The sequence below is a fragment of the Amphiprion ocellaris genome, chromosome 5, assembly GCF_022539595.1.
Source record: "Amphiprion ocellaris isolate individual 3 ecotype Okinawa chromosome 5, ASM2253959v1, whole genome shotgun sequence".
Taxonomy (NCBI): domain Eukaryota; kingdom Metazoa; phylum Chordata; class Actinopteri; family Pomacentridae; genus Amphiprion; species Amphiprion ocellaris.
In genome coordinates, this window is record NC_072770.1 from 1,719,783 (window position 1) to 1,747,360 (window position 27,578).

The 27,578-nt window shown below is 41.2% G+C and overlaps 1 protein-coding gene across 1 annotated transcript; it reads left to right on the plus strand.

Annotated features, from left to right (window-relative positions):
• Positions 1–1,133: 1,133 nt before the first annotated feature.
• On the plus strand, positions 1,134–26,835 carry LOC129349020 (retinoblastoma-like protein 1). The gene is made up of 22 exons (XM_055010973.1): positions 1,134–1,417; positions 3,998–4,131; positions 4,961–5,164; positions 5,958–6,022; positions 6,530–6,658; positions 8,202–8,362; positions 8,531–8,598; positions 8,871–9,045; positions 10,330–10,496; positions 11,498–11,610; positions 11,886–11,989; positions 12,239–12,376; positions 14,632–14,796; positions 16,443–16,596; positions 17,214–17,441; positions 18,119–18,321; positions 18,446–18,622; positions 19,763–19,834; positions 21,774–21,861; positions 22,485–22,633; positions 22,710–22,874; positions 24,386–26,835. The coding sequence occupies exons 1-22, from the start codon at positions 1,256–1,258 to the stop codon at positions 24,578–24,580; spliced, it is 3,216 nt and encodes a 1,071-aa protein (XP_054866948.1). The 5' UTR covers positions 1,134–1,255; the 3' UTR covers positions 24,581–26,835.
• Positions 26,836–27,578: the final 743 nt, after the last annotated feature.

Genomic DNA, 27,578 nt, shown 5'->3' on the forward strand with positions numbered 1-27,578 from the left:
ATAGATAGATAGATAGATAGATAGATAGATAGATAGATAGATAGATAGATAGATAGATAGATAGATAGATCAGAAATAATTTAACACTGCCCTCCAGAGGTTAGTTTCTGTATGTGCACTTCAATAGACAGGGACACTGGAGGAATTCATGTAATAGTGTGACTTTCACAGTGCTTTAAAAATAATAGAGTTCCCTTTCACCAGCAGAGCTGTTGTTAGGATCTAGATTCTAGAAACGCTGAGATTCACCCAGTCTAAAAATGTTCACATTTCAACCTGATCATTTTCAAATGATTTCACACTAAAATAAAGTGCATGACTCAGGTCACACTCCTCCATCCTTATGTGACATATGATCTGAGTTCTCTCCTGAAAAATAGATGTCATGGACTGTGATTGTTTTTCAAAAGGAAAAAGCAAAGGTATGAAAGAAAAATCTGTTTCCAGCAGCTGTTGGTGGTAAAGTCTCCAGTGCCCACCACAGCCAGAGAGAAAGGTCAGTGTAAATAAAGTTATTATTACCATTAATAATATATTGCATTGTTTTTCTTTAATTTCATCATCCTGTTTTAGCAGTGTTGTTTACGTGATACTCACACAGTCATAATTACATCAGGACTGATCCAATATGACTGTAGAATGTCTATGCATTTTATGTAGTTTACAAGTGTTCTCATACTACCTGTCAAAATCACTTTAAACCATTTAAATCGTCTTAAATCACTTTAAACCACGGTGTCTTGAAAGGTGTACTCTTATTGACTTTTATTACAATTAGTATTTCTATAGCTTTTAAAATTAGAAATGTTTTGTTTACAGTATTGTACAGCAAGTCTTTTAGAGTATATACTAGCCTTGAACGTTCATGTTACTAACCTGCCTGATTTGCCTTTTTGTTATTTTTGTTGTTGTATGTAAGCTGCTGCATATTTTGAAGTTTCCTCAGAATTAATTAATTAAATATCTATCTATCTATCTAGCTAGCTAGCTAGCTAGCTAGCTATCTCTATCTAACGGGTGAGTCCTGTTGCCTGGTAACATCTGTGTAAGGGGGTTGGGCAAGCCGCCGCTCCCTCGCCTCTGATTGGTCAATGCCGTGAAGTTTTCGCGCCAACGCGCTGCATTGTGGGGATTGGTAGCGGAAGTCCGCCGGTGGTCGGTGTTTGGATGCGGTAGGGAAGCGCCGTGTTTTGGTGTTTCGGTTTTAACTCCGGGGGGATTTTAAACGTGAGGGGTTCGCAGTCAGCTCGGACGGATGCGGGGCGAGGAGTCGTCGGATTCGGAGTCGGGGAGGATGGAGGAGAGCTCGGTGCGGAAGAGCCTGGAGACGCTGTGTCAGGAGCTGAACATGGACGAGCAGACTGCCGCTGAAGCCATGGACAACTTCACCGGCATCTGGAACACCTACACTCTGGAGGTGAACACTGTCCAGAACCCTTCAGTAACCTGTTTATTAGAGTAGCTGCTGTAGAGGAACCTTTCTCTCTCAGTAAACTCTGCAGAAGTGAACTCCGGTGCATTGTGGGACACAAACACTGGAGTTAAAGGGCTTCACTCAACCACTGTTTTCATTTAGAAACACGAGTCCATCGATGCTAATTATACTAATAAGTCTGGTTGAGTTATTTACAAGTACGAGTCAAACATCTCTGTTTTCAGGCTCTCACTCAGATAGATGCTTTATTCTGTATTCATGAATGAAATCCCACATGTTAACATTACTGTAGATCTGTACCTTTTAATGCAGGTGAGCTCCTGTTTGAAGAGTTTAGGGTGAACTGAAGTACAATTAGTGACATGAAAACAAAGTAATCCACCCAGTCCTTGTTCATTGTACGAAACTTCTTCATATTCTCACAGCTTTTATTTTCCACCTCCAACTTATTGAGGCAAACAGAACACCATCAGATGTTTTTCATTACAGCGTTCAACAGCCTCTTCACAGAAATCACTAAACTAAGAGTCTGACAGAACACTACACAAAGAAAAGCAAACTTCTTCTTTACTTCATAAATGACTTCAACAATTAGCTGGTTAATTAAAATAGTACCGAGTCAGTTCATCAGTGTGGGAAATGCAGATCAAAACATTTGTGACTACACACAAATTCTGTCAGATAATTTTATATAAAAATTATAGATATTATATATAATAAATAATTTTTTTTTATTTGTTTATGTCTGTAAAATTCTACCACAAAAAGACAAGATTTGTTTAAAAGAAGTCATGGATTCTTGATCACATCGTTTTTCAGAGGGAAGTGTCTAATAAAATCATGTAAGGGGAAACAGATTTTTTGGCCTTAAGAGATTATTTTATTGAACCAATGCAAAACAGGTGAAGTCAAACTGCAGCATTTGGTGCCATATTGTGACAGAACAGCCTGTCTGTGTGCTCTAACATCGTTAATGAATGCCTTTACAGCAGCAACACTAACTAGTCGTTGCTCCCCGTGACAGAAAAGAGGGAGAAGCAGCAACCATCATGCTGGTAAAATGACACGAGGCAGCTACTGCCTCATTTATCCATCTGTAAACAGCTGCTTGGGTCCTATGCTGCTCTGCAAAGTGCTATTTACCAGCTCAAACTGTCACAACAGTCCCTGAGTCGCTGTGGTGGCTGAATGACTAAAGCATTATAGTGCCTCGTTAACTATATAACACATTGAAACCAGGGTCTGATGTTCTGTTCCACTGCGGCCAGTGCTGATACTATTAAACATTTCTATTGTGCAGTACGTAACTGGTTAACACTTTTATTCTCTCTTGTTATTTTCTGTTGTAACAAGCCTGTGCTGCTACTGTCCATCTATTATCTATGCATCTTAGTCCTCATTAGAGTCATGGGAGGCTGGAGTCTATCCCAGCTGACTGAGGGTGAAGGCAGGTTCACCTGGACAGGTAACAGTCTATCACAGGGCTACACATAGAGACAATCACACTCACATTCACACCTACTGATAATTTAGAATCACCAGTTAACCTCACCATGTTTGTGGACTGTGGGAGGAAGCTGGAGAACCTGGAGAAAACCCACCATGTACAGGGAGAACATGGAGACTCCATGCAGGAAGATCCCAGGCCCAGGGGACGTGAACCAGGGATCTTCTAGCTGTGAGGCGACGGTGCTAACCACCAAGCCACTGTGCAAACTGCTGCTACTATTATTTTTTTTTATTGTTGTCTAATATTCAGATTATTGTCTTGATGAGTAGTTGATCATTCTGTTCATCGCTTGTCAGAAAGTTGGTTAAAAAATATGGTATCCCAAGATGCAACAGGCCAAAAACCAGAATATATTGAATTTGCAATAATAAGTAACAACAACCTGGTTGTCTCACATGTCTGTACAACATTACAAAATGTTTTAGGTGGAAAATACAATAGTAATAATTAGAATTACTATAATGTCAAAAACGTACGGAGGAAGGAGAAAATGAAATTGAGAACCTAAAGGCAGGAGCTAAAATCATAAAGTGGACATAAAGGCTTTCTTACAGTGACATAAAACAAACAAACGAAAACAGAAAATACACACATTTGACTTTTTACTTAAAAAGTGATGCAGGTGATTAAATAATTGTCAAAATAATTCAAACCTAATTTGCTGTTCCTGTTAGCTATTTCATGTAGGTATTATGTTTGAAAATGAGTTGAAAGGCCAAATGCAGTTGTCTTGTGTGCTGTTTTATTGATTTTTATTTTAAAAATGTATTTCTCAGTGCTGAAAGTAAAATGTTGTGCAATTATATCTCACTGGGACATTCAACAGACTCATTGTCAAAACAATCACTTATGTTTTCTGCTGTTAAATAAAAAATAAAAATTTTGCAGGGGTTTTAGCTAAGTGTGTGTACATGTGTAATTGTGCTGCATAACCTTTAATGTTGCGGTCGAAATTGCTTGAAGCGGACCAGCGATCATCAAGCTTTCTATATCAGCAGAACGATGGTGTCGCCGCTGTTTGCTAACATGGTTCACTTTGTGTGTTTCTGCAGGGGGAGGTGGTGCACTGGCTGGCCTGTTCGCTGTACGCAGCCTGCAGGAAGGGCTCCACTCCCACAGTGGGTAAAGGACTGATGGAGGGAAACTGCGTCTCCCTCACTAGGATCCTTCGCTCGTCCAAACTCAGGTCAGACGCTGGCACCTCTGCAGGACAATAATCCAGTAAAACCTGCCTCTGAATACGGCCCAATGCATAAAAACACTGAACTATTTTAAATAACTAATGGATTCTGGTTAAATGTCTTTTATTCTTTTAAAGCTGTGTAATCCTTCAAACTACTGGATCATGAACTATGTGTTTGCAAACTCAGGCTTTGCCAAAGTGAGTTGAAAAATGTGAGCAGTTGTTCAGTGAGTTATTTTAAACAGGAGCCAGTGAACAAGCACAGTAGACCTGTTTTTATATCTCCTCTTTGTCTGTGTCACAGAGCTACCTCAGGTTATAAACATTTCTCAGAGAGCCCATAGTGTACACATTTAGAGGTTCCGAATTGATTTTGTGGAAATGTAGAATAAACAGAAATGAAAGAGCCCAGCTGCTGTGTTTTCCTGTTCTTTTTTAGACTTGTCATTCTTTAACACCTGGGCTAGTTTCATTCTTAAACCTACTGCTGAGTTTTTCTTATCTTAAAATGGATGTTTGACCACACACAGCAGTGAGCATGATTAATAAAATGCTGTAGAGTGAACTCATCTGACAAAAATCTAGTATTTTTCATTTTTTTCTCACTGTTCAGTAACAGACACATCAATAATGCTTGAGTACTTGGAACCCAAAATGTGAAAATTGATTTTATGCTAAGTTCTTGTATGATTTTCCTTTGGTGCCTGCTCAAACCTCTTTGGATGGTGTAAAAACAATTCTCACTGCAAGAAAACCCTTGTTTTTGTTATTTTACAGTGGAAAGTTAGTTGCTCTGTATGAATGTTTTTGGACACTTGTGTTCATGTCTCAGTCTGATCCAGTTCTTCTCCAAGATGAAGAAGTGGGCCGACATGTCCAACCTCTCGCAGGACTTCAGGCTACGAATGGATCGACTGGAGCGAAACTTTGAGGTCTCCACCGTGATCTTCCGCAAGTTTGAGCCCATCTTCATGGACATGTTTCAGAATCCACAGGGAGGAGAGCCGCCGCGACAGCCACGCAGCAGGAAACACAGGCAAGACACACAAACTGAGGATGCTGGGCTATTAGGTTCATAAAGACTTACTATGGCTGCTACTTGTAGAACTCCTACTCTAACCTTGAACCAAGTGTTCCCCTGAAATGTCTTGATTTAGTAGTAAGAGACTTCCTTTTTGTCCAAACCATTTGACTCTGATGGGTGTGTGTCCACTGCATTCAGTGTTCAGCAAGGGAGCAATGGTTTTGTTTCCATGAATATAAACATATATGAAGAGTACGTTATAGTCTAAATAGTTTTCCTGGTCATAAAGAAGTGTTTTTATTGGGGAGCTGTTACAGTTTAGGGCTGCATGTGGCAAACTGCTGATTGAGAATAATAAAAGTTGCTATATTTAACAATAGCACTTCCAAGCATCCAACTTATACTTACTCCTTCAGTCCTCTTTGCTACTGTGACCTGGAAATCAGCCCCCTCTGCCATCATGGAGGGGACTGATTTCCTACCATAACCCTTAAATGCTCAGTAAGGAGAGTGGAGCTTAGAGCGAGTAAACACAGCTGTGTTCTACATAGGACTGGACCCAAATATCCCAATATTCGGTCCAGACAGTGGTATCTGGATATTAATTTTGAGATCAGAACGTTGGCCGATATCTGGAGCCCAGACACTGATATTCGGGCCAGCCCTAGTTCTACGCACAGTACCTACAGGTTCTACACGTGCAACATGCAAGACTGGTTTCTGTGGTTTAGTGTCGCGCACACACACACACACACCATCCCCTGCCCAGTCTAACAGAGTGCGTGTCGTCTCTCTGGCCCTGCAGGCGGCTGCCCTGTCACATCAGTGATGTGTTCAAGTTCTGCTGGACTCTGTTTGTCTACACCAAAGGTACCGTGAAACGAACCCCACTGCTGTGGGGCTCGTTGCTCAGTTACCTTTCTACTGACATCAGTGTGGATGTTTGAAGTGATGCTGAGTGAAACTCTGCATTATGGCTTAATTAAATAATATCAGTGTTGGTTAGTAAGACATGAAGTTACTTGTTTTAAATATTTATTGGTTTTCTACATAATGTCTCTGTTGTTTTGTCTGAACAATATCATAAACACACCAAAGTGCAGGGGGAGATATTTACATGGTTGGTTTTATTACATCTGCAGTCCAAAACCAAAGACATGCCAGTGATTCTTACATGTTATGAAGAAAAGCATCAGATTCTCACAGCTGAGAGTCTGAAAGCAGCAAATTTTCGGCGTTTTTCTTCTTAAAAAATGACTTAAACAGTTCATCAGTTGTAAAAATAGTCATTTTCTATCAAGCAGCTTAGCAAACATTGAACTTGCTGCAGCTTTACTTGTCCTCTACACAGCGCCTCATGTGTTTGTGTTTCTGAAGGGAACTTCCGTATGATCGGTGACGACCTGGTGAACTCGTACCACCTGCTGCTCTGCTGTCTGGACCTGGTGTTTGGAAACGCTCTGCTGTGTGCCAACAGGAAGGACCTCATCAACCCGACGTTCAGAGGTGGGCTGTGTGTGTGTTACAGGGTTCACTCAGAATGAAAGCTACAAATACATAACATAATTTCACGAAACCTAACCATCAGAATCATGGATCCACGGATTTGTTACAGATTTCTGTATCATTGCCAGATAGCAGCACAGTGTCACTGTAACCATGACAACAAGTGAACACGACATCAGCTGCTTGCTGATGATCACATGATTGTGATCCTACTACAAATCCACCACTGTGGACTTATCAGGACTTATCCATCAGAAATGATACAAAGAGGAATTGAATTGTGGGGATGTTTCTGAGTCCCATCAATTCCTGCTGACCGCCATATATTTAGATAACACGATTCGGTATCCGTACATAACGTACACATGCAGAACACGCCTGTGTTCAGTGTAACGTCATTTTGTTTGTGGGTACATCTATGTTAAATGGACACATTCTATGCTACTGTGATTTGTGATCATCAATAACTAATAAATAAATAAATGCTGAAGTTCTTAAAAAAAATAAAAAAAAGTTACATTTCAGACAGCGCCATACGGGGGACTGAACAGCCTTGGCGGAGTACTGTGCTCTCAGAGTGCTTTTCTAGTCCTCACATGTAGAAAATATAATCCGAAACAGATATTAAATTATAATCCAGGCAAAAGGCATCAGGACTGCTGCCGCCAAAGCAGGAAGGAAAGCTGGCAAATAGCAGCTTACTGTGTAAATGTATAAATGAGTAATAGGTTCGTCATTGTCACTGCCTCATTATTAAAGTATTTAGAGCTGACTAGAATAACAGTTGTGTATCAGGTAATTATCATTCAGTTTAATTATCATCATGCAGCTAAAGATTATAGAATGAAATACAGATTTATTCCCTTTATGCTACTCAGAGAAAAAATTAAACAACAAGTAATCAAGTAATAAAAATAAAGCAGTTTTGGTGGTGATGTGGTGGATTAATTCAGTAAGCTCTCAATGAATCTCATTTTTATAGCGTTTAAAGCTATTTCAGTCTGATTCAGCCCTGGGATGTTAAACAGGTGTGGGAGCAAATAGAGAATAAATCATTTAAGTAGGTAAGTAGGGCTACAAGCAATGTTTAGACTATAGGGCTTGAGTTTTAGTTTTTCAGTTTCTGTTTTCCGAATGTATCGCTATACAAAGGCAGATAGAACAATGAAATGGCTTTTGTTCGGCATTTGTTCCTGCCCTTCTCACTATCTGTGCACTGAGCTCTGCTGGATTTTCCTACAGCTTTCATCAATAGCCGGTGGTTATATACGCATTGATCTGTTATCTCAAACATAACCTACAGGTTAGGAATTCACCATAAGGTGCTGCGATACACTCTGGTGGGAGGTGAGACTCAGTTGTAGTCCTGAATACCCAGTTAAACCTGAACAGACCTAAACAGACCTCAACCCTGCTTTGCTATTCCACTTGTTTCTGTCCACAGAAAAAAAGTACTGTCAGCTTTTCAGGATTACCTCTTGAATGGTTACGGTTCACTGAAGTTTCACCATCTTCTCTTGTTTATTTGTGTGTCTGTGTGCAGGTCTGCCTGCTCTGTACCGCCCTGACGGCCATGTTTCCTCTGATGAACCTCCTCCATGTGTGTTGGAGAGGCTGTGTGAGCTGCATGACGGGCTGGTGGTGGAGGCCAAGGGCATCAAGCAGCACTACTTCAAACCCTACATACAGAAGCTCTTCCAGAAACGAGGTGCTTTATTCAGGTTTTCCTGGTTTCTCCACTCATCCTTGCTGTTTTATCTTTCCTCTGTGGTCACTTGATGATCGTCCCATATGTTTGTTGTTTTCTTTTTAAAACAAATATTCTACTTTTAGTCTGCTCCTGTTAACTTACATTTATGTCTTCTCACCAATCAGATTCTGAAAGGAAACGAGGAGCTTTTGACAGAAATGTTGGATCCTCAGAACTTCATTGACAACAAGTAAGTAAGAAGAGCACAACTAGAAACTGCTTCTCTTTCTTTGCCATCCCTCTGTTTCTCTGTCTTCAACTCTTTGTGAGGCTTTGTTAAAATATGAGTTGTGTGTGTGTGTGTGTGTGTGTGTGTGTGTGTGTGTGTGTGTGTGTGTGTGTGTGTGTGTGTGTGTGTGTGTGTGTGTGTGTGTGTGTGTGTGTGTGTGTGTGTGTGTGTGTGTGTGTGTGTGTGTGTGTGTGTGTGTGTGTGTGTGTGTGTGTGTGTGTGTGTGTGTGCAGTAAAGCCATGAACAGGGAGTACGAGGAGTACGTGTTGACGGTGGGAGACTTCGATGAAAGAGTGTTTCTGGGAGCTGATGCTGACGAGGAAATCGGAACGCCGAGGAAGATCATTCAGGAAACAACTGTTAGCCAAACAACGGCACAGAACCAGCTGCAGCAGCACGTGGAGAAGGTAAAAACACACAGAGATACAGCAGCAACAACACACACACTCACCAAGCGCTTTATTAGGAACACCCGTCCAATCAGTCAATTGTGCAGAAATGATACAAATTACGACCTTCTTGTTTACATCAGACATCAGAATGGGGAGAAAGTGTGATCTCAGAAATTTTAGAATAGGAAATTAATTTATAACAGCAGCATGTTAATGTAGACAACTGAGACAACAGAGGAGGAGTGAGGTGTTACTGAGCTGATGAAGGTAGAAGTCTGGGTTGGAGGAGGAGGAGGGTGGAGGAGATGGTGGACCTGGTCTCTCCAGTCTGAGCATGTGCAGTAGGAGGAATGTAAACAACAATGGAGATGATCACAGTGAACTCCCTGGCAGATAGTATGATCTCAGACTAACTGCTAACAGTTCAGTGTCCTGCTATAGATCTGTTCTGTGATGGTAACGTGTTACAGCAGGGTTCCACCATCACAAGCACAGCAAGTCCTCCACCTCTCCTCTTACTGCTCATATAGTCTGGAAGCCTCTGTCTCTGCTGTTATTCTCAGTAATACAGTCTTTCAGCCATGTTTCTGTATAAAACATGAGGCTGCTTTCCTGGTAGAGTCTTTGGCTCCTGATGAGTGTCTCCAGCTTCTTCTTCTTATCACCCATAGAGTCAACATTTCCATGATAGCAGATGGAAGAGCCAGTCTATAAGCCTCTCTCCAAACTCTCTCCTCCTTCCTCCTGTTCTTTTTACTCCAGCTCATCTCCCTCTACGTCTCCTCTGTAGTAATTCCTCCAGAATATCATGTCTAAACATCCCAGCAGTTTTGGAGATCTCAGTGAGATCAGAGACTCCTGTTGGGAGGAAACAATATCTGTTTGGCTCTGTTGCTCCACAGGTAGAACTCCACTGAGCAATGGTAGCAACGGCCTTTTACACTCCATTTCCTCCTCTTTACTCCACCAAGATAATAAAAAAAGTTGAATAAAAAACATTAAGAAACTAACGATTGTAAAAAAAAATGTTTGGCATCAAAAAAAAACCAACAATAAAAAAATAGCACACTAAACTGAAGAACACAGAACTAAAAAGCTGCTGCATCACTGGTGTCCTCTTGTTTTCTTTTGAATGATGGCATTATTGTCCTGGCTAAGTATTGCAGCTGATCGTGTGCATCCCTTCATGACCACACTTTACTGTTCAGCCCTACATAAACAACAGACTCTTGGTTTCATGTTCTGAAGTAAATACAGATGGTGTCACGGCGCTCACAGAAACAATCTGTCTGTCTGCAGTCCGGCTCTCTCGCCCCCTCCACTCCTCTAACGGGACGAGTCTACCTGAAGGAGAAGGACCTGCTCGTCACGCCCGTTTCCTCGGCAACGCAAAGTGTGGGCCGACTGCAGAGCATGGTGGCCGGTCTGAGGACGGCACCCAGCGACCACCTGATGCAGATCTTCAAGTGAGTGCTCAGCTTGGTCTCTGTATGCAGAGAAATGACCCCAGAGTAAGAAGACGAGAGAAGAGGGCACGACAGCAGATTAGAGAAAGATGAAAAAAAATGAATACAATCAGGATGAGTCGTCTGTTACTTTGGGGGTAGAATTTCTTATTTTTATCTGCTTTTTTGTGTTGTACTTTAAGCCTCTGAACCCCAAGCAGTTTCTTGGCATTTAGTTTACTGGCTGTGGGCTCATTTTTCACTGCAACATGAAGTTCTGCACCTTTATAGAAACAGCACAACCATAGCTAGAAACAGAAAGAACTCAAAATTTTCTTTTAAGCAATATGACAATATGGTACTGCGATAAACCTAAAAGCACTTAATTTCTTTGATTATTCAGCTTTTATTAAAAATTTTAAACTAATTGAAATCAACATGTACAACATTTTTTTTGCAAGCAACGAGTCTTAACACAACTGGGAAAAAGTCACGACTCGAAGTCCATTTTTCATTTATTTCCATATTTGTCTTTTATCTGCTCTGTGTAATCACATCATGCAAGTTTACCTGAAAAGTTCCTGAATTTTTGTCACGTAACTGTTGGTCACAGCTGAGTTGTTCATGACTTCATGGTTGAGCACTGAGTTGTTTTGTTCGATGCAAATTCGGGTCAGAGCAAATCATTCATATCTGGTGAATTTTTAAATGAGACATATAAAATGAAATGTTTTTGATGACATATTTTTTAAAGTTTTAATCTTTCCCAAAAGCATGGCACATCAAATATGACTATTTCACGGTCATTTCAAACCCACTTTTGGGTTCTGGGACTCAAAGGGGTAAAATGGACATTTTTTTTGTTAGTTTTTTTGGTTTTTTAGTTGTAACTGCACTTAACGCTTTTTACATTTAAAACCCTAAAATCCTAACTGAATTGCAGAGTTTTAAATGAATGGTTCTAATGTGGTAATACAGTATAATTGTATAATAACATAATGTTTCCTGTGTTCCTATCAAAGGTCCTGCTCCAGAGATCCCACAGAGTCCATACTGGCTCGAGTCAAGATTCTGGGACAAACCTTCAAAGAACATTACACCAACGACTCAGACGATACGCCTGGCTCTCATATAGGTACAACACACACACACACACACACACACACACACACACACACACACACACACACACACACACACACACACACACACACACACACACACACACACACGGCTGGTGGTGACGTATCCTGAATTTTTTACGGATCAAATTAACCTTGAGAACTAGAAGTTTTACTATTTTGGATGTTTAGCACTCGTCTGATCACTGAATCCTCCACAGCTGATTTTGACAACCTTGGAATCAGAGTCAGCAGGATTCCTGTGACGAATGAATGTCTTTTGTTTCAGACTTTGCAGAGAACCGTCTGAAGCTGGCGGAGATACTCTACTACAAGATCCTGGAGAACGTCATGGTTCAGGAGACCAAACGGCTGCAGGGCAGAGACATGAGTGTAAGCAGCCTCTAAAGTGTGCGATACCAAACACCATGACCGCTCAAACATGACAAGAAAATGTTCCAAAATCATCTGTAGTTTGAATTTTGATCAAATATCTGAAGCAGCTCCAAAATGTCAATCTCACTGTTCATTTCTTTCCAACTTCCAATTCCAGCAGATGTCTGTGTTATCTGGTTTTATGGCGGTTTTATGAAAACGTGTGTTTTTGTAGTGGATATAAATGTGTGTGTGCACTGTCCTCAGGTTTTACTGGAGCAGGACATCTTCCACTGCTCCCTGATGGCGTGCTGTCTGGAGGTGGTGCTGTTTTCGTACAGCTCCCAGAGGACCTTCCCATGGATCATCAGCATCTTCAAACTGGCTCCGTTTTACTTCTTCAAGGTAACAACAACATTCACATTTGTCAGTTGAGCCAGACAGATTTCTTGATTTAATAAAATGACAGGAGGGGCACTGTATTTAGGCTCTTAACTGAATGTTGTCCTTTGCACACGGCACTCTAAATGAAACTAAATCTTTGAGTGATGGGGAGAGTACGGTATGCAACACGTCAGTATGCTGCTTTGCAGTATCACTAAAATGTCAAATGACCTCTCAATAATTGCATTATTTCGGAAGTCGAACAGTAGATTATTCCCTCTTTGGAACATCCTAAAAACATATAATATATTTTGCAAATTTCAGACTGTATTAAAAATACAGGCCACAAAGTAGAAACTCGCTGCAACAAAAGTTAATGCACGTCACCAAATATCAGTCCAGCAGTAATCAGGAGGTACAGAATGAGCCAGTAGTCAGAGCTGCTGCTGTTGATGTACTTCTGAAATGCCTCCACAGACGGTGCACTACTTTAACCATCCAGCTGTGAGAAAACACACGGCAGCTGCTTCTCAGTGGTTATGAATGGACGGCTCACATAGTGTGAAGGACGGGGCCGAATGTTAACCTAACCTCTATGGATGATGTCCAAGAAAAGCAGCCTTGTTTGCTTTTTGGCACAAAACTGTGAAATTAAATAGAATACAGGCCTGATGAATATTGGAAGTGCAGTCTTCGGTTGGATTACACCGAAATAAATGTGTTTGATTCAGACCAGGTCCAGAAAGTTTGGTGTGAACCTGGTCAGGACTACCACAGTGAATGCATGGTCCTGACAGTGAAGCACAGATCTGGGAGTGTGATGATGTGGTTCTGTACGAGTACAAAAGGTGCTGGGAAGATGATATTTACTCCACCCACCAAGGAAGGCGGTAGAGTTATGTGACAATCATCATCTGTCCCTCTGTCTGTCTGTTGGCAACATTACTCAAAAACAGACAAAGGGATTTGGATGAAATTTTCAGTGAAGGTCAGAAATGACACAAGGACCAAGTGATTAGATTTTGGCAGTGATGCAGCTTATAGACTGGATCCGTGGATTTGTTAAAGATTTCTGTATCATTGTGAGATAGTGGCACAGCGTCACTGTAACCATGACAACAAGTGAACACTACATCAGCTGCCTGCTGATGATCACATGACTGTGATCCTACTACAAATCCACCGCTGAGGACTTATCAGGACTCATCCATCAGAAATGATACAAGGAGCAAGTGATTAAAATTGTGGGGGTGTTTCTGAGTCCCATCAATTCCCGCCTCCCGCTACATATTTAGGTCAGCCGAGCCGGTATCCGTACATAACGTACACGTGCAGAACACATGCCTGTGCTCAGTGCAACATCATTTTTTATTTAAGATTTCATCCGTCGGAAATGATACGACTGAGCAGCCTTGGCGGAGTACTGCACTCTGAGTGCTTTTCTTGTTATAGATGGCACTATTAATGCTGACATGATGACTTCCAGTCTGCACAAGATGGAGGAATATTCCAGAGTGGTAATGATCCAGATCACACTGCCAAAGTCATGTGTGTTTCTACAGGAGAAGAAGTTGAAAACTTTGACCAAATATGTTGTCTGACCTAAACCCAATAGGAGCCCTTTGTGGTATTTTAAAACTCTCCAACAAAGAGCAGCTGAAAAATGATCTTAAGAATGAGTGAACACCTCCAGAAGTGTGTACAACACTGGTATCCTACATGCTGAGAAGGATTGAATTAGTTCCTGCTCTAGATGTGTCTTTTATTTACATGAGGGCGAACACCTTCCTGTTCAATGTGGAAGTGATGCTATTATAGTAAAGCGATTAAATTTTCACTCATTTCACATCCACATTATAAAGGGTGTCCCTAAAGGCTGGACACAGGAAATCTCATTAACTATCATTTTTTTTGCCTCCATAGATTAAATATGGCTTTTGTATTAAATATGTATTGATGAATTATCAAATATATATTAAATTCAATATATCAAAACGTGTATTTATTGAACAAGCTGTTGTTAAAAATTAAATTTCTTGGAATTCCGTATTTTTGCCTATGTGTCCGGACTTCAGAGAAACCCTGTAGTACCCACAAAAACTTCACCTTGGCCTCGTGAAGCATATTATGGAGCCATTTAATGTACAGTGCAGCCAAACACTGCATTTAGTGCCGCTAAACTTCAGTGTACAACGTAATGTGTCTGTTTTGTAGTTGAGTTCTACCATTGTTTTTCATTGTTAACAAGCTTTCTAACTGGTCTGTTGTGTGTGCAGGTGATCGAGGTGTTTATCCGCTCAGAGGAAGGCCTGTCCAGAGACATGGTGAAGCATCTGAACTCAATTGAGGAGCAGGTCCTGGAGAGTAGAGCGTGGACTGCAGACTCTGCCCTGTGGAGCGCCTTGCAGGTTGCTGGGAACAAAGTTCCCACAGTGGAGGAGGTCAGCAGGACACAAACTCACAGAAACACACAAAATAATAATGATCAAATGCTCCATTGCTGTACAGACATTAGGCCCCTCTACAGATGTTGAGAGAAGGTAGGAGATGTCCTTGAATAAGCGTTTTAAAACTTGAGGCCAGTGTGCAACACTTTGAACAAATAGAATAAGATTTGTTGTGAACTGCTGAGGTTAGTGTTAATAATGAAGCTGATTTTATTGAACCAAAAACAAAATTATTTCTTCTTTGTTCTTTAAAAAGTGTTAAATTATTTTCAAAAATTGCCCAAATCTCCTGCAAGAAGAAAAAAAGCAAGTTTGTTGTAAAATAGCAAGTAAACATTTAGACATGTTTACTTTGCAAAAAACACAGCAATTTTTTTTTGTTAGTTCAAAATGTTTTTTTTGATAAGGTTCAGTTTTTTTGCACAGTTAGAAGTACAAAGACTGAACAGCAAAATCAAAGACAAATTGGCTCTTTAAATGTTTCTGTAAGTGTTTCATTTTGATTTTATTTGAACAGAAAGAAACAAACAATAGCAAAGAGAACAAGTTAAATACTGCTTTTGCTGATGTGTTTCCCTGACCACCTCCAGGTTGTTGTTGTTTCCTCAAGCACAGCTATAAGGGCAGCATATTAAAATTGAAGTCTGAACCTGCTGACCCTTCATTAGTTACGTTGTTACTCACCTTGGGCTCATTTTGCTAAAGGATATAATAATGGCACAATCATGGTTGGAAGTAGAGAGAACTCCAAAATACTTTTTGTGCAGCATAACAAATGTACAATATCATAAAACATAAAAAGAAAAAACTTGATTTTGTTTGATGATCCTTTTTTTTAAAAGTAAAAAGCTGGAATCATCATTTACAACATTTTCCCAATATCCCACTGGTGTTTCCAATACTGGAAAAGTTGGTGCCTCGAAATACTACAGATATTTTTACTTTGCCAAGACACATGGCAGAGTTATGTTATGATTGGTGTTGGTTTGTCTGTCTGTCTGTCTGTCTGTCAGCAACATTAAACGGTATAACGGATTTGGATGAAGTTTTCAGGGAAGATCAGAAATGACACAAGGACCAAGTGATTAGATTTTGGCAGTGATGCAGCTTATAGTCTGGATCCATGGATTTGTTAAAGATTTCTGTATCATTGCGAGATAGCGGCATGGTGTCACTGTAACCATGACAACAAGTGAACACTACTTCAGCTGCCTGCTGATGATCACATGATTGTGATCCTACTACAAATCCACCACTGAGGACTTATCAGGACTTATCCATCAGAAATGATACAAGGAACAACTGATTAAATTGTGGGGGTGTTTCTGAGTCCCATCAATTCCCGCTACATGTTTAGGTCATGTGATTCAGTATCCGTACATAACGTACACATGCAGAACACACGCCTGTGCTCAGTGCAACGTCATTTTGTTTGTGGTACATCTATATTAAATGGACGCATTCTATGCTGCTGTGATTTCTGATCATCAATAACTAATAAACAAATACATTTATTTAAAAAATGCTGCATTTCTGACGATGCCATATGTGGGAATGAGCTGCCTTGGAGGAGTACTGCGCTTTTCTTGTACTATTTGTCCCAACTGTGAGACTATATCTCACCTCCCATCTCTCTGCAGGTGAATTTTTCCTCCAGTCTTGACACTGGCTCTGGTTCTGGCTCCTTCAGTTCTGGTTCCACAGTTCAGTCCCACCTTCCCCTGGTGGCCCTCTCTCCCATCATCCACCCTCGTATCAGGGAGTTCAGATCAGGCCTGGGCAGTGCACGTAAAGGTGAGTCCCCTGCAGAGGAGCACATACCGACATGCCGTCTTTGGAAACCTTCTCTTATACTATAAAAACAGTTCACCAACGTGTGCTTTTGAAAACAGAGTGAGGAAACAGCCATGCATCTGTCTTTATTGTAGATCAGCAACAGTTAGTGTAAAAGTTTTTCAGGAGTTCCAAGAGGCAGTCGAATACCCCTGATTTACATAACAAAGACTAAAACCCAACCTTATGCAGGTGAGGAGCAGCCAACGTGATGCCCCGACTACCAAAAACACAACTCTGCTCCCAGAATGTACTGCAAAGCTGCTTCTGTAGACAGTGAATAGAAAGTGTAGACACACACCATTAGTTATGCTGCTTTCTCATCTGTTTGGAGAATATGTTCCATGCTTGCGCCGTAGATCAGCATCCACGTATTTCATGCATTCACACTATTGCCTTTGTAGCGTACTCACCAAACCACACAATTCAACTCACTTGGACTCTAGCAGACGCTTCCATGCTCTTGGATGCAGAAATGCCTCTGGACTCAGTCTGGTCTATGTCTGGAGGTAGCTTCTGTACTTAATGTGTGAAATCGCCTTCATGAGCTATAGTTTGTTTAATTTCCCCTCTTCCAGATATGCCTCCGTCTCCGCTGTCGGTCCATGACAGGTACAGCTCTCCTGCGGCCGGCAGCGCTAAGCGGCGTCTCTTCGGTGACGACCCTCCGGCTCCATCTCCAGGCCTCAACCCCAGCGGGAGCCCCATGCCGTCTCCAGCCAAGAGGCTGACGTTTGGCTCCAGCAGCACCCTGAAGATCGGAGCACAGGGGACCCAGACCACCGTCCTGAGCATCCCGCTGCAAGGTCGGTACACATTTACATCTCTACACCCTCTTTGATCGCTTCAGACGAATCCACAGAAACCAGACAGGTTATTCAGATGCTTCTTTCCCTGAGCTCAAGTGGTTTCTTGCAGAGGAAGTGTAGGAGCTGTAACTCACACTTTTGTTAACACATTCAGTGTGTAAAGCAGAAAAGTTACATTTATATTTAAGCACAAGCTTCACATGTAAAGAAAAATATTTCAAAAGCAGGAAAGGAATGAAGAGTCATGAATTCAGTCCGTCCTCATTAAGGTTGCAATCATAACAACACAAGCTAAAAGGAGAGACACTTCACTGTGATGACCCTAAATTTGAGTTATCTGGTAAAATAAATCTGTTGTGAGTCCTCTAAGAACTACTGCATAATCTTTTCCTAAACACTTTTACATGACCTCAGTGGAGGACTTCATGAGGTCATGGAAAGATGTGAGTTAGAATTCTTGAGGACAGGATGTTGGTGTGGACCGTATCACTGTGAATCTTGCTGCCATATGGACTTGTGAAACTGCATCTTCATACCTTACAGTTTGACCACTTCTTTTCACAGCACATGTAGTGAAGCCCCTCCCCTGACAGACTGAGCTGAGATAAGTCTACATAAAACATGCTGGCAGCTTCTTTATAGAGCTGATTGTGTGTCTGTGTGAATACCTGCAGGGATGAATAATGACCGCACCATCACGCTGATCCCAGTCCAGCCATGTGACTCCTCTGCTGCCGTCACCGCTCAGTTCCTGCTGACTGCCTCCCCCAGCCGGATCGCCACCATCCCGGCCCCCGCTGCTGCCATGACCTCCGACCCCCAGACAGGAAGTGGACGGCCGCGACGCACCGGATCAGTGGCTCTGTTCTTCAGGAAGGTAGGAGCTGCAGAACAGATGAAGATGGATTTTAGTGTCCTTCATGGTATATTCCACAGATAAATCTGGGAGGATTTATCCTGTGCAGTCGTGGTGGTTTCATCCTTTCTTCTGTGTTTCTCAGGTGTACCACCTGGCCAGTGTACGTCTCAGGGATTTGTGCGTGAAGCTGGACATCTCGTCGGAGCTGAGAGGGAAAATCTGGACGTGTTTCGAGCATTCTCTGGTCCACTCTACCGATCTGATGAAGGACCGACACCTTGACCAGCTGCTGCTGTGCAGCATTTACATCATATCCAAAGTAAGGAAAGCTTCACGTTTAGTTCACCTTTTGAACCACAAAACCTTCCAGCAGGTTTGAAAGAGAAGCTGTCTTTTTAACAAATCTCCAAAATGACACTATTTACATGATGGTCCTGGAACTAATCATCTGTGATGTTCCTTCAGAAACTTAAACAAATCTCAGCTTAAAATCTTAGAGTTTCAGTGAAATGCCTTTGGTCTAGATGTGTCACCGGAACTGTTTGGAGTTCAGGGGTTTAAGAGAACTGGTGAGAGCTGTTTTAAAAGGAAGCTTCTCTGCTGCCTTCAGGAGAAATATATTTGGGACATTTTTCAGGTTTTTAATTTCTAAATCATAATTTTGTCCTTTGAGAGACGTGTGTTTCTGACAGCTGCACTAAACTAACAGCCAGACTGAAATTAAATAATATCCGGTAGCTTTTTTTTTTTTTTTTTTTTTTTTTTAAACAATTCTCAATATGATTCTGTTTCCACCTGTATCAGTATCATACAGTTTTATAGAGATGCTAAACATTTATATACATTAATTATAAAATGTAATGTCTAGATATGTTTTTCTCCCTCTGTCACAGTCGCAGTTAACCAAGTAACACTAACAACACAAACTCAAGTCATTCGCATGGATTTAAGTTACCAGGTTCCTCAGAGCAAAGCAGGTGTATTTGTTTTGCATATTTTAGCAACAGGTGCAGTGCAAGATGTGAATAAAATGTACTAGATGGTAGGAAAATGAAAAATATCAAATCCTATCAGTGGGAGTGGACCTCTGGTGTTCTGGGAGAGAAACCAGGTTGGACATGTGATTAGTTATCTCTCTGTAGTTACTGTAAATCCTTAAAGACATGCAGCAGGTCGGTTCTGATCTCACTGGAGAAACCTCACATATTTTAACTGTATTAGTGATGAGGATGATGATGGTACTTGTGTGACTGTGTTGGTGAAAACACAACTTCTAGAGTCAACTTTGTGTCATGAGATTTTCTCTCAGTCTTTTGTTATGAACACGTAAGCTGTAAAAAACAAAACCATCGACTGGGGATTCGGGGGTCGATCTTCTTTAATGAATCAGAATCGACTGTAAATTCACTTCCTGTGATTAGACCGAATGTGACTCCTGTGATTCCTGCCTTCATTGTAGATCACTAAAGAGACGCACACCTTCCAGGACATCATGAAGTGTTACCGGAGCCAACCACAGGCCAGCAGCCACGTAAGAAACACACTAAAATACACATGCTAGACAAACAAAATGTACCATTAGCCACGTTTACATGAAGTTTTTTAATTCGGAATTATTAATTCCAAATTAAGGTTTACATGGACCGCACATTTATCCCCTTCCTTAATTCCGCTTTAACACTTGAGCGTTGGAAAGGATTCTGATTGGACAGGGAGTGGACGTGACGTATCCCTGTTTACCGGAAGAAAACAAAGTCCATTTGCCACGGCATTTCTTTTCCCCAACAACATAGAGGAACAACTAATAAGTACGCTTTTCGCTTTGCTTTTTATTGTCGTTTTGAAACAGCAACTCGACAATGGCGTACTACTTCTGTTGCGTCACTTGAGAAGGAGAAGAGAGATAGAATACCGGAGAAGGGAGGCAGAAGACCAAGCTGTGTACGTCGCTACGTCATCGCTACGTGAGGAGCCAAGCATGTGCAGAATGACCGGAATTAACTAAAGCGGAATTAACTGTATGCATGAATAGAACGTACACAGGAATTAGTTTATTCGGAATTAACATCGGAATAAACCAGGTAGGGGCTGCACAGTGGCGTAGTGGTTAGCACTTTCGCCTTGCAGCGAGAAGGTCCCTGGTTCGCGTCCCGGCTTTCCCGGGATCTTTCTGCATGGAGTTTGCATGTTCTCCCTGTGCATGCGTGGGTTCTCTCCGGGTACTCCGGCTTCCTCCCACAGTCCAAAAATATGCTGAGGTTAATTGATCATTCTAAATTGCCCGTAGGTGTGAATGTGAGAGTGATTGTTTGTCTATATATGTAGCCCTGCGACAGACTGGCGACCTGTCTAGGGTGTCCCCTGCCTTCGCCCGAGTCAGCTGGGATAGGCTCCAGCCCCCCCCCCCGCGACCCTAGTGAGGATTAAGCGGTGTATAGATAATGGATGGATGGATGGATGGATAAACCAGGTAGTTTATTCGGAATTAAGTTTATTCGGAATTAACTTTTTAATTTGGAATTAAGTGTTTACAAAGAGATTTTAAAGCGGGATTAACTTTAATTCTGAATTAAAGAGGAATTAAAGGTCTCATGTAAATGTGACAAATGTGGTTATTACTCTGCCAAGGAGTGCAGCAGAGTTCTGTGATGATCGGAGTTGGTTGGTCTCTGTCTGTCTGTCCGTCTGTTTATCTGTCTGTCTGTTAGCAACATTACTGAAAAACAGACCAACGGATTTGGATGAAGTTTTCAGGGAAGCTCAGAAATGACACAAGGACCAAGTGATTAGATTTTATCAGTGATGCAACTTATAGTCTGATCCACGGATTTGTTAAAGATTTCTGTATCATTGCCAGATAACGGCACGGCGTCACTGTAACCATGACAACAAGTGTACACTATGTCAGCTGCCTGCTGATGATCACATGATTGTGAATCTACTATAAATCCACCACTGAGGACTTATCAGAACTTATCCATCAGAAATGATACAAGGAACAACTGATTAAATTGTGGGATTGTTTCTGATTCCCATCAATTCCTGCCGCCCGCTACATATTTAGGTCACGTGATTCAGTATCCGTACATAACGTACACATGCAGAACACACGCCTGTGGTCAGAGCAAGGTCATTGTGTTTGTGGGTACATCTATATTAAATGGACACATTCTATGCTGCTGTGATTTCTGATCATCAATAACTAATAAACGAATGATGCATTTCTAAAAAATGCTGCATTTCTGACAATGCCATATGTGGGAATGAACAGCCTGGGAGGAGTACTGCGCTCTCTGAGTGCTTTTCCTGTTATAATTTTTTTTTAAAATGCTTTTTGTGAAGTCTTTGACAATTTGCAGTATGTTTAATCCTGTAATTGTCTGACTATTGTGGACAGTTTGTGTTTCGATCAGATTGAAAACTTACTGAACTCTGTGTGTGCGTGTGTGTGTGTGTCTGTGTGTGTGCAGGTGTACCGCAGCGTCTTACTGCGTCACACTCCCAGAGAGCAGGTAGCTGATGAAAATATGGAGGTGGATTCTGTTTCAGGTGGAGAATGTAAGATCACACACAAATTCTTCACTAAAAACCTTTAAATGAAGACGGAGGCCTGTGGTCACATTTAAAGCAGCACTACGCAGTAATGAGTAATACCCCCCACACCAATCCACAAACAATCTTATTTTAGACTGATTCTGAACAGTTGAACCATTTTAATGGAGGTGGTGTTCTCAAAAATGTGTTAGTTTTAACCTAAAAAACTGACTTGCAGTCAATCATGATCTGGGTTTCACTGCATAACCCAAAGAAAGTTCTTTCTTTTTCCAATTAATGCACATTTTGACTCCTTAAAGGGGTGCTGAAGCACAGGTTGAGACCACTGATTTTCCATTCATAATGTAAAAATCCAGAGTAAATCTAAATCCATATGACCATGGAACAACAGAGCACACCAGGGCCACAGCTGATGATTGTCTTCATCAGAGATTAAACTTGTAATTGGTCATATTTATTTATACATTGACTTACTGATTCATTTTCTTGAATATAAATGTCACAAAAAGCCAGCAGGATTCAGTGTATTATGATACAAGTTTGAGAAAGTCACATTTTTGACATTTGAAAAGCTCCAGTGTACAAACGTTGGACATGTATAATGATTGATTCATGTGTTTCTGCAGCTGCAGAGAAAACCAATCAGCTCCCAGGAGATGCAAACTCCAACCAATCAGTGGAGGAGGAGCGTGGAGACCTCATCCAGTTCTACAACAGCGTGTTTGTCCTGAAGATGAAGAGCTTTGCACTGCGATACGCCATCCACGATAACCGGGTACGACGTCTCCCCGCTGCACGCTGAGCACGCTGAGGTTTGAGCGTTCTGTTTAACTTTGTGTTTGATCCTGCAGGCTGACGCTCCTCCTCTCTCTCCGTTCCCGTCGGTCCGGGCTCAGCCTCTTTCTCCTCGCAGAGTCTCTCAAAGACACTCGCTGTACGTCTCCCCTCACAAGAACTCAGCAGGCTGCCTCACCCCGAACTCCTACACCTACAGGATCAACAGCAGCCCGTCCAAGGCAAGAACACACTCACTCACATGGCATCCCTGGGGTCCACAGATCCCTGCACTGGGACCAGACTGTCAGGAAAAAGACAACCTGCCGCCATTATTAGAGGGTTGCAACACTCCTGCTGTGACTGAAATGGAAGCAGCATGTGTAGTTCTTCATCATTGCATCTTTAGCATCAGATTTGGTAGAACTGGCTCCATAACATCAGTGTGACTGACCCGCTGCTGTTAGACTGTTGTTTACTCTTTTCTACAGTTTTGATGAAGCTGGAGTGAAAGGTTTCACAGCTTTCATTCTGACACAGTAATACTTATTGTATTTGAATGTTTATCCTGGTGTCTTTGAGCCATTGAGCCCATTTTCATTCTAGCCTCACAGATCCTGTTCGTGAAGTCATTCAGGGATGATTTTTTTCTTAGGGGGTATTTTTTATTTTTTATTTTTTTAAAGCAGTTAATCAGCAATTTAAGTAAAATACATTCATTTATTAATTGTCTTTAAAAGTAATTAACAAGGCCTTAAATCCACATCTCACAGGTCTAAAAAGCCTCAGTCAATGAACTGTCAGTACCTCAGAACCCACCAATGTGATCAGGAGGCAGTCATCTTAAAAACAACTTGGTAAAATGACATCATTTATCAGAGCCAGGAACCGAAAACAGGAAGAATTCTTATATTTTCAACTTTTCAGCAGTCCTTTACCACAGTTTGGGAAAATAATTTCATCAGCATCACTTTATTCTTCCTACCCATTTAAAATGTGGAACAAAATCAACTGTCTGTGAAGCAGATTCTGTGAAAAACAAAAACAAAGAAATTGGTGACAAAAATGGAGTTTTTGGTTGAACTGCAGGCTGTGTTTACACAGAGCAGAGAGGAGACATGTAAGGAAAGTCCATTACAATAGATTTCACTGGAATCACTTTTTTTTTTAACGTGTCTCCTTTAAAAATTAGCCAAAAACTGCATTTGCGCTAACCACATTCTGTAAAGAACAAGAAGCTAAGATCCATGACAGCCTCAACAGCCTCAGCCTCAGACCAACATTCATGGGCGTTTTGAACTGCAGGCTGTGTTTACAAAGACCTTATTTATATGGTAAATGGCACTTTACAATGTTTCCCATTCAGTCAGCGATAGCGACAGAGCTGCCATGGTGCCTGCCTACCACTGGGAACAGTTTGAGGTCAGCGTCTGGCCCACGGAGAGGCTGCAGATCAGTGGACAACCAGCTCTACTTCTCATGCAGTGAAAAATGAGGCCACAGTGATCCAAAGCAGGACAGGAACCGTGTGGGGTTCAGAGGGTTAAAGGTGGAGGATTTGCTGCCTCTCTTTCATACAGGATGGTGAACTGAGTATCTTTGTTATTGAGACATTTCAGGAGGTCACCACAGACCTGGAAACTTGTGATCTGAAGTAAAAACTGCCCCTGTAGGAAACAAATAATAATGCTGGTTGTTACTGTTAGTACCATGAACCTCATTCAACGCTGTCTCTTCATCTGCCTCCATGCAGGAACTGTCAGACATCAACCGGATGATCCGGCAGGGCTGCGTGAGCAGGAAGAGGGCCTTCACTATGGAGGGGGATGTGATGATGTCATCAGCGTGCGACTCCCCCAGTAAGAGGGCGTGTCCAGAGAACGGCAGCAGTCCAGATGTGCTGCTGAAGCGTCTGCAGGACGTCGTGTCGGAGAGGCAGAGTCACTGAGAACAGACAGAAACCAAAACCCGACAGTTCATATGAAGCTGCTCCTCAGGTTAACAAGCTGCCCTGACAGAAACCTTCAGGAAACTAAACATTAAGGGTCTTCCTTTCACAACTTTGACTTTGCTATTATGACCTGAGGGTCATAGAGACTGCAGCATGATTCATGCCGTGTTGTTTTAAACAAAGCAGATTGTAGTTCCACTGTCATCATCCCAAAGTTTTGACTTTTATACCAGTAATAATATCCAGGATGTGATATTTAAACCGCATCAGTTATCAAAGCTTAGAATGGAGCAAACAGCAGTCAGACGACAGTCTGTGTGTCATTTACAGCCATCAGCATCACATTATGACCTTCGTGGAGCAGACTGATCCTGGAGCATCCCACAGATGATGGATGTTTTTCACTTCAGCTGTCAGTGGTCAGAATGTTGTGGCTGATCAGTGTGTACGTGTACGGACTGCTTTTATACTGTACCTGTCCACTAGGTATCATGTTTAGCTCCTTAGCTGTTCGTTGTTTCTTTTCCATTTTTACTCAGCCTCCTCTCCCAACCAGAAATCGGATCAACCAGTGACTTAAAGCGTAGGTTGTCGAGGTTCGGATGTTTTCAGAGACCTAACGTATCGACGACAGTTTGTCTTGGTGCTCACTTGCCGTATTATAATGGAAAAAAATCCCTGCAGCCCTAAAATATTTTTAATTGACCTTTTCATTGACCTCCATTATAAAAAAAAAAAAAGACATCTGTAAAAGTGTGCTAAAAACAGGGTTTGATTTTACTTTTTCTACAATAAGCTTTTAATCTATTGAGGTTTTGTAAACCTTTGTGACCTGCAGTTACCCAGAAGACCTTCTCTCTGTCACAGTTTATTGGCAGTACGTCACTTTGGCTTAACTATTTTGTCAGTGTAAATTGAATATCTGTTTGACCTAACTGGATAAAATGAATCTTGCGCTAACCCTCTGCTGCACTGACCTACAGGCGTTTTTAACAGAACATGATGCAGCAAAAGATGCTTGAGGTACTTCAGAAATGATGCAAAAAGCGATTCTTCCTTGTAGTCACACAGAATAAACAACCTGAATGAGCTTCTTCAAACATTGTGGATCTGGACTAGTCTGATAGTGTTCAAATCAGATGTTACTGTAATGTAACAGTTTGACGACATGTCTGCACATCTTTTTCCCATGTGGGTTGGATGCTGATGTTGAAGCACCAGAAGCATTTTTTTCAAAGCTTTTGGAGCTTGGTGACAGCTTGAGAGGTAATTCAGTGTTTCTGCAGGATTTCATTTCCACCTTTAACGGACTGAAAGAAACAGCACGCTCTCTCCATTAACAAAGAGTAGCAGATGTTTGTAGTACGTTCTTGAATGTAACACCATCCCAGCTTTTTCTAAAACAAAAAACATCTTATATTTTCTTTAAAGTCGATATTGAATTTTACAGCCGTGATGAAGAAGAAAACATCTTCACTGAATCGATACGAAGTTTTTTGACTCAGATGACCTTTTTATTGTTTCCTTTTTATTCATCGTTGCATTCACTGCGGTACGATGAAACTCTGGGTTACCATGACAACAGCGGTGCACACATCTTTTCACGGTCGAACCTCTCAACCTGTCGGTGCCTTGTTTTAGACAAAAAACTGACGATATTTTTAATATAAATATATGAATTTCAAGTCCAACTGGTGAACAGTAAAGCTCTCTGCTGCCAGGTAAGTTTCAACCCCCAACTTGTGTATAGTTTTCTCCAACATGATGTGTTTCACTACAATGTCTGCAGAACCTCCACTTTGTTTGGAGACTTTATTTCTGTCTAATTTTAATAGTCTCCTTTTAATATTTTCTTTCTTTGGTTTTGAACCATGTAATGCTGTATAATGCTGTAAAAACAGGCTGAATGCTAACAAAAAGAGCTCGACTCATGCAGCGCTTCTGTACCTAAGTGTGTGTGTGTGTGTGTGTGTAGTATCTACACTTGATCTTTTTACTGAATTTAACATACTGAATTGTTTTCATTTATACAACAGTACTGCTGTTAGAAATCAATCTTTGTAACGTTTAATATCTTTTTACTTTCATACCTGTTGAAGCAAAAGGTCAGAAATGAACCACTTAGTTTTTTTTCTTATTGACAGCCTTAGAGCATAATGATGGAGTCTGCTCTTCTGAACACTCACCAGTCAGTGACTTTTGCATTTTCTGCAGTCATTCAGGTTTTGTACAATAAAATTTACTTCATTCTTTTTATGTCTTCAGGTTTCATTTATCTTCTTTAAAGTGTAAATGCCTTTTAGAATGGATATATTTGAGGTGCAACGTTAATCCTTGACCCAGAAAATGTGCTTGAAGCTTCAGAAAGACCTCTAAATGCTCCATGTGAGATGATTTTTTTAAAAAAAAAACCATTTTTGTATTTTTTTGTAGTGTGTAGTTCTGTTTCCAGCTTCAAGATTTAACTTCAGCATTTAAGACCAGTATGCATGAAAATGGCATTTTGAATCTGTTCATTTATGTGATTTAAAAAAAGCTTCACAATGACTGCTAAATGGACCTTAATGTGAAGATCACCAGATGTGAGTAGGAGTCGTTCTCTGGAGACACGATTACAAAGGAAACATAAACGTCATCATCATCCTGCTAGTACGGCTGATAGAACGTAGATAACACGACTGAAGTGACAGTTTTGTTTTTCTCTGTGGTCCTTTAGCATCTTTCTGTGGCCATTTTGCATTTGTGCTCATTTTTTATTTGTTTACAATAATTACTCCGCCAAGGAACGTGGCAAAGTGGCATAACAATCAGCGTCTGTCTGTCTGTATGTATGTCTGCAAGATTACTCAAAAACAGACTAACGGATTTGGATGAAATTTTTGGGGTGTTTCTGAGTCCCATCAATTCTCGCCTCCCGCTACATGTTTAGGTCACGTGATTCGGTATCCGTACGTAACGTACACATGCAGAACACACACCTGTTTTCAGAACAAGG

What these genes read in the sequence shown, in the direction of transcription:
- LOC129349020 (XM_055010973.1), top strand. Translation starts at nt 1,256, where the DNA reads ATGCGGGGCGAGGAGTCGTCGGATTCGGAGTCGGGGAGGATGGAGGAG. An exon ending in GGAACACCTACACTCTGGAG is followed by an intron (nt 1,418 to 3,997) that starts GTGAACACTGTC and finishes GTGTTTCTGCAG; the next exon opens with GGGGAGGTGGTGCACTGGCT. An exon ending in TCAACAGCAGCCCGTCCAAG is followed by an intron (nt 22,875 to 24,385) that starts GCAAGAACACAC and finishes GCCTCCATGCAG; the next exon opens with GAACTGTCAGACATCAACCG.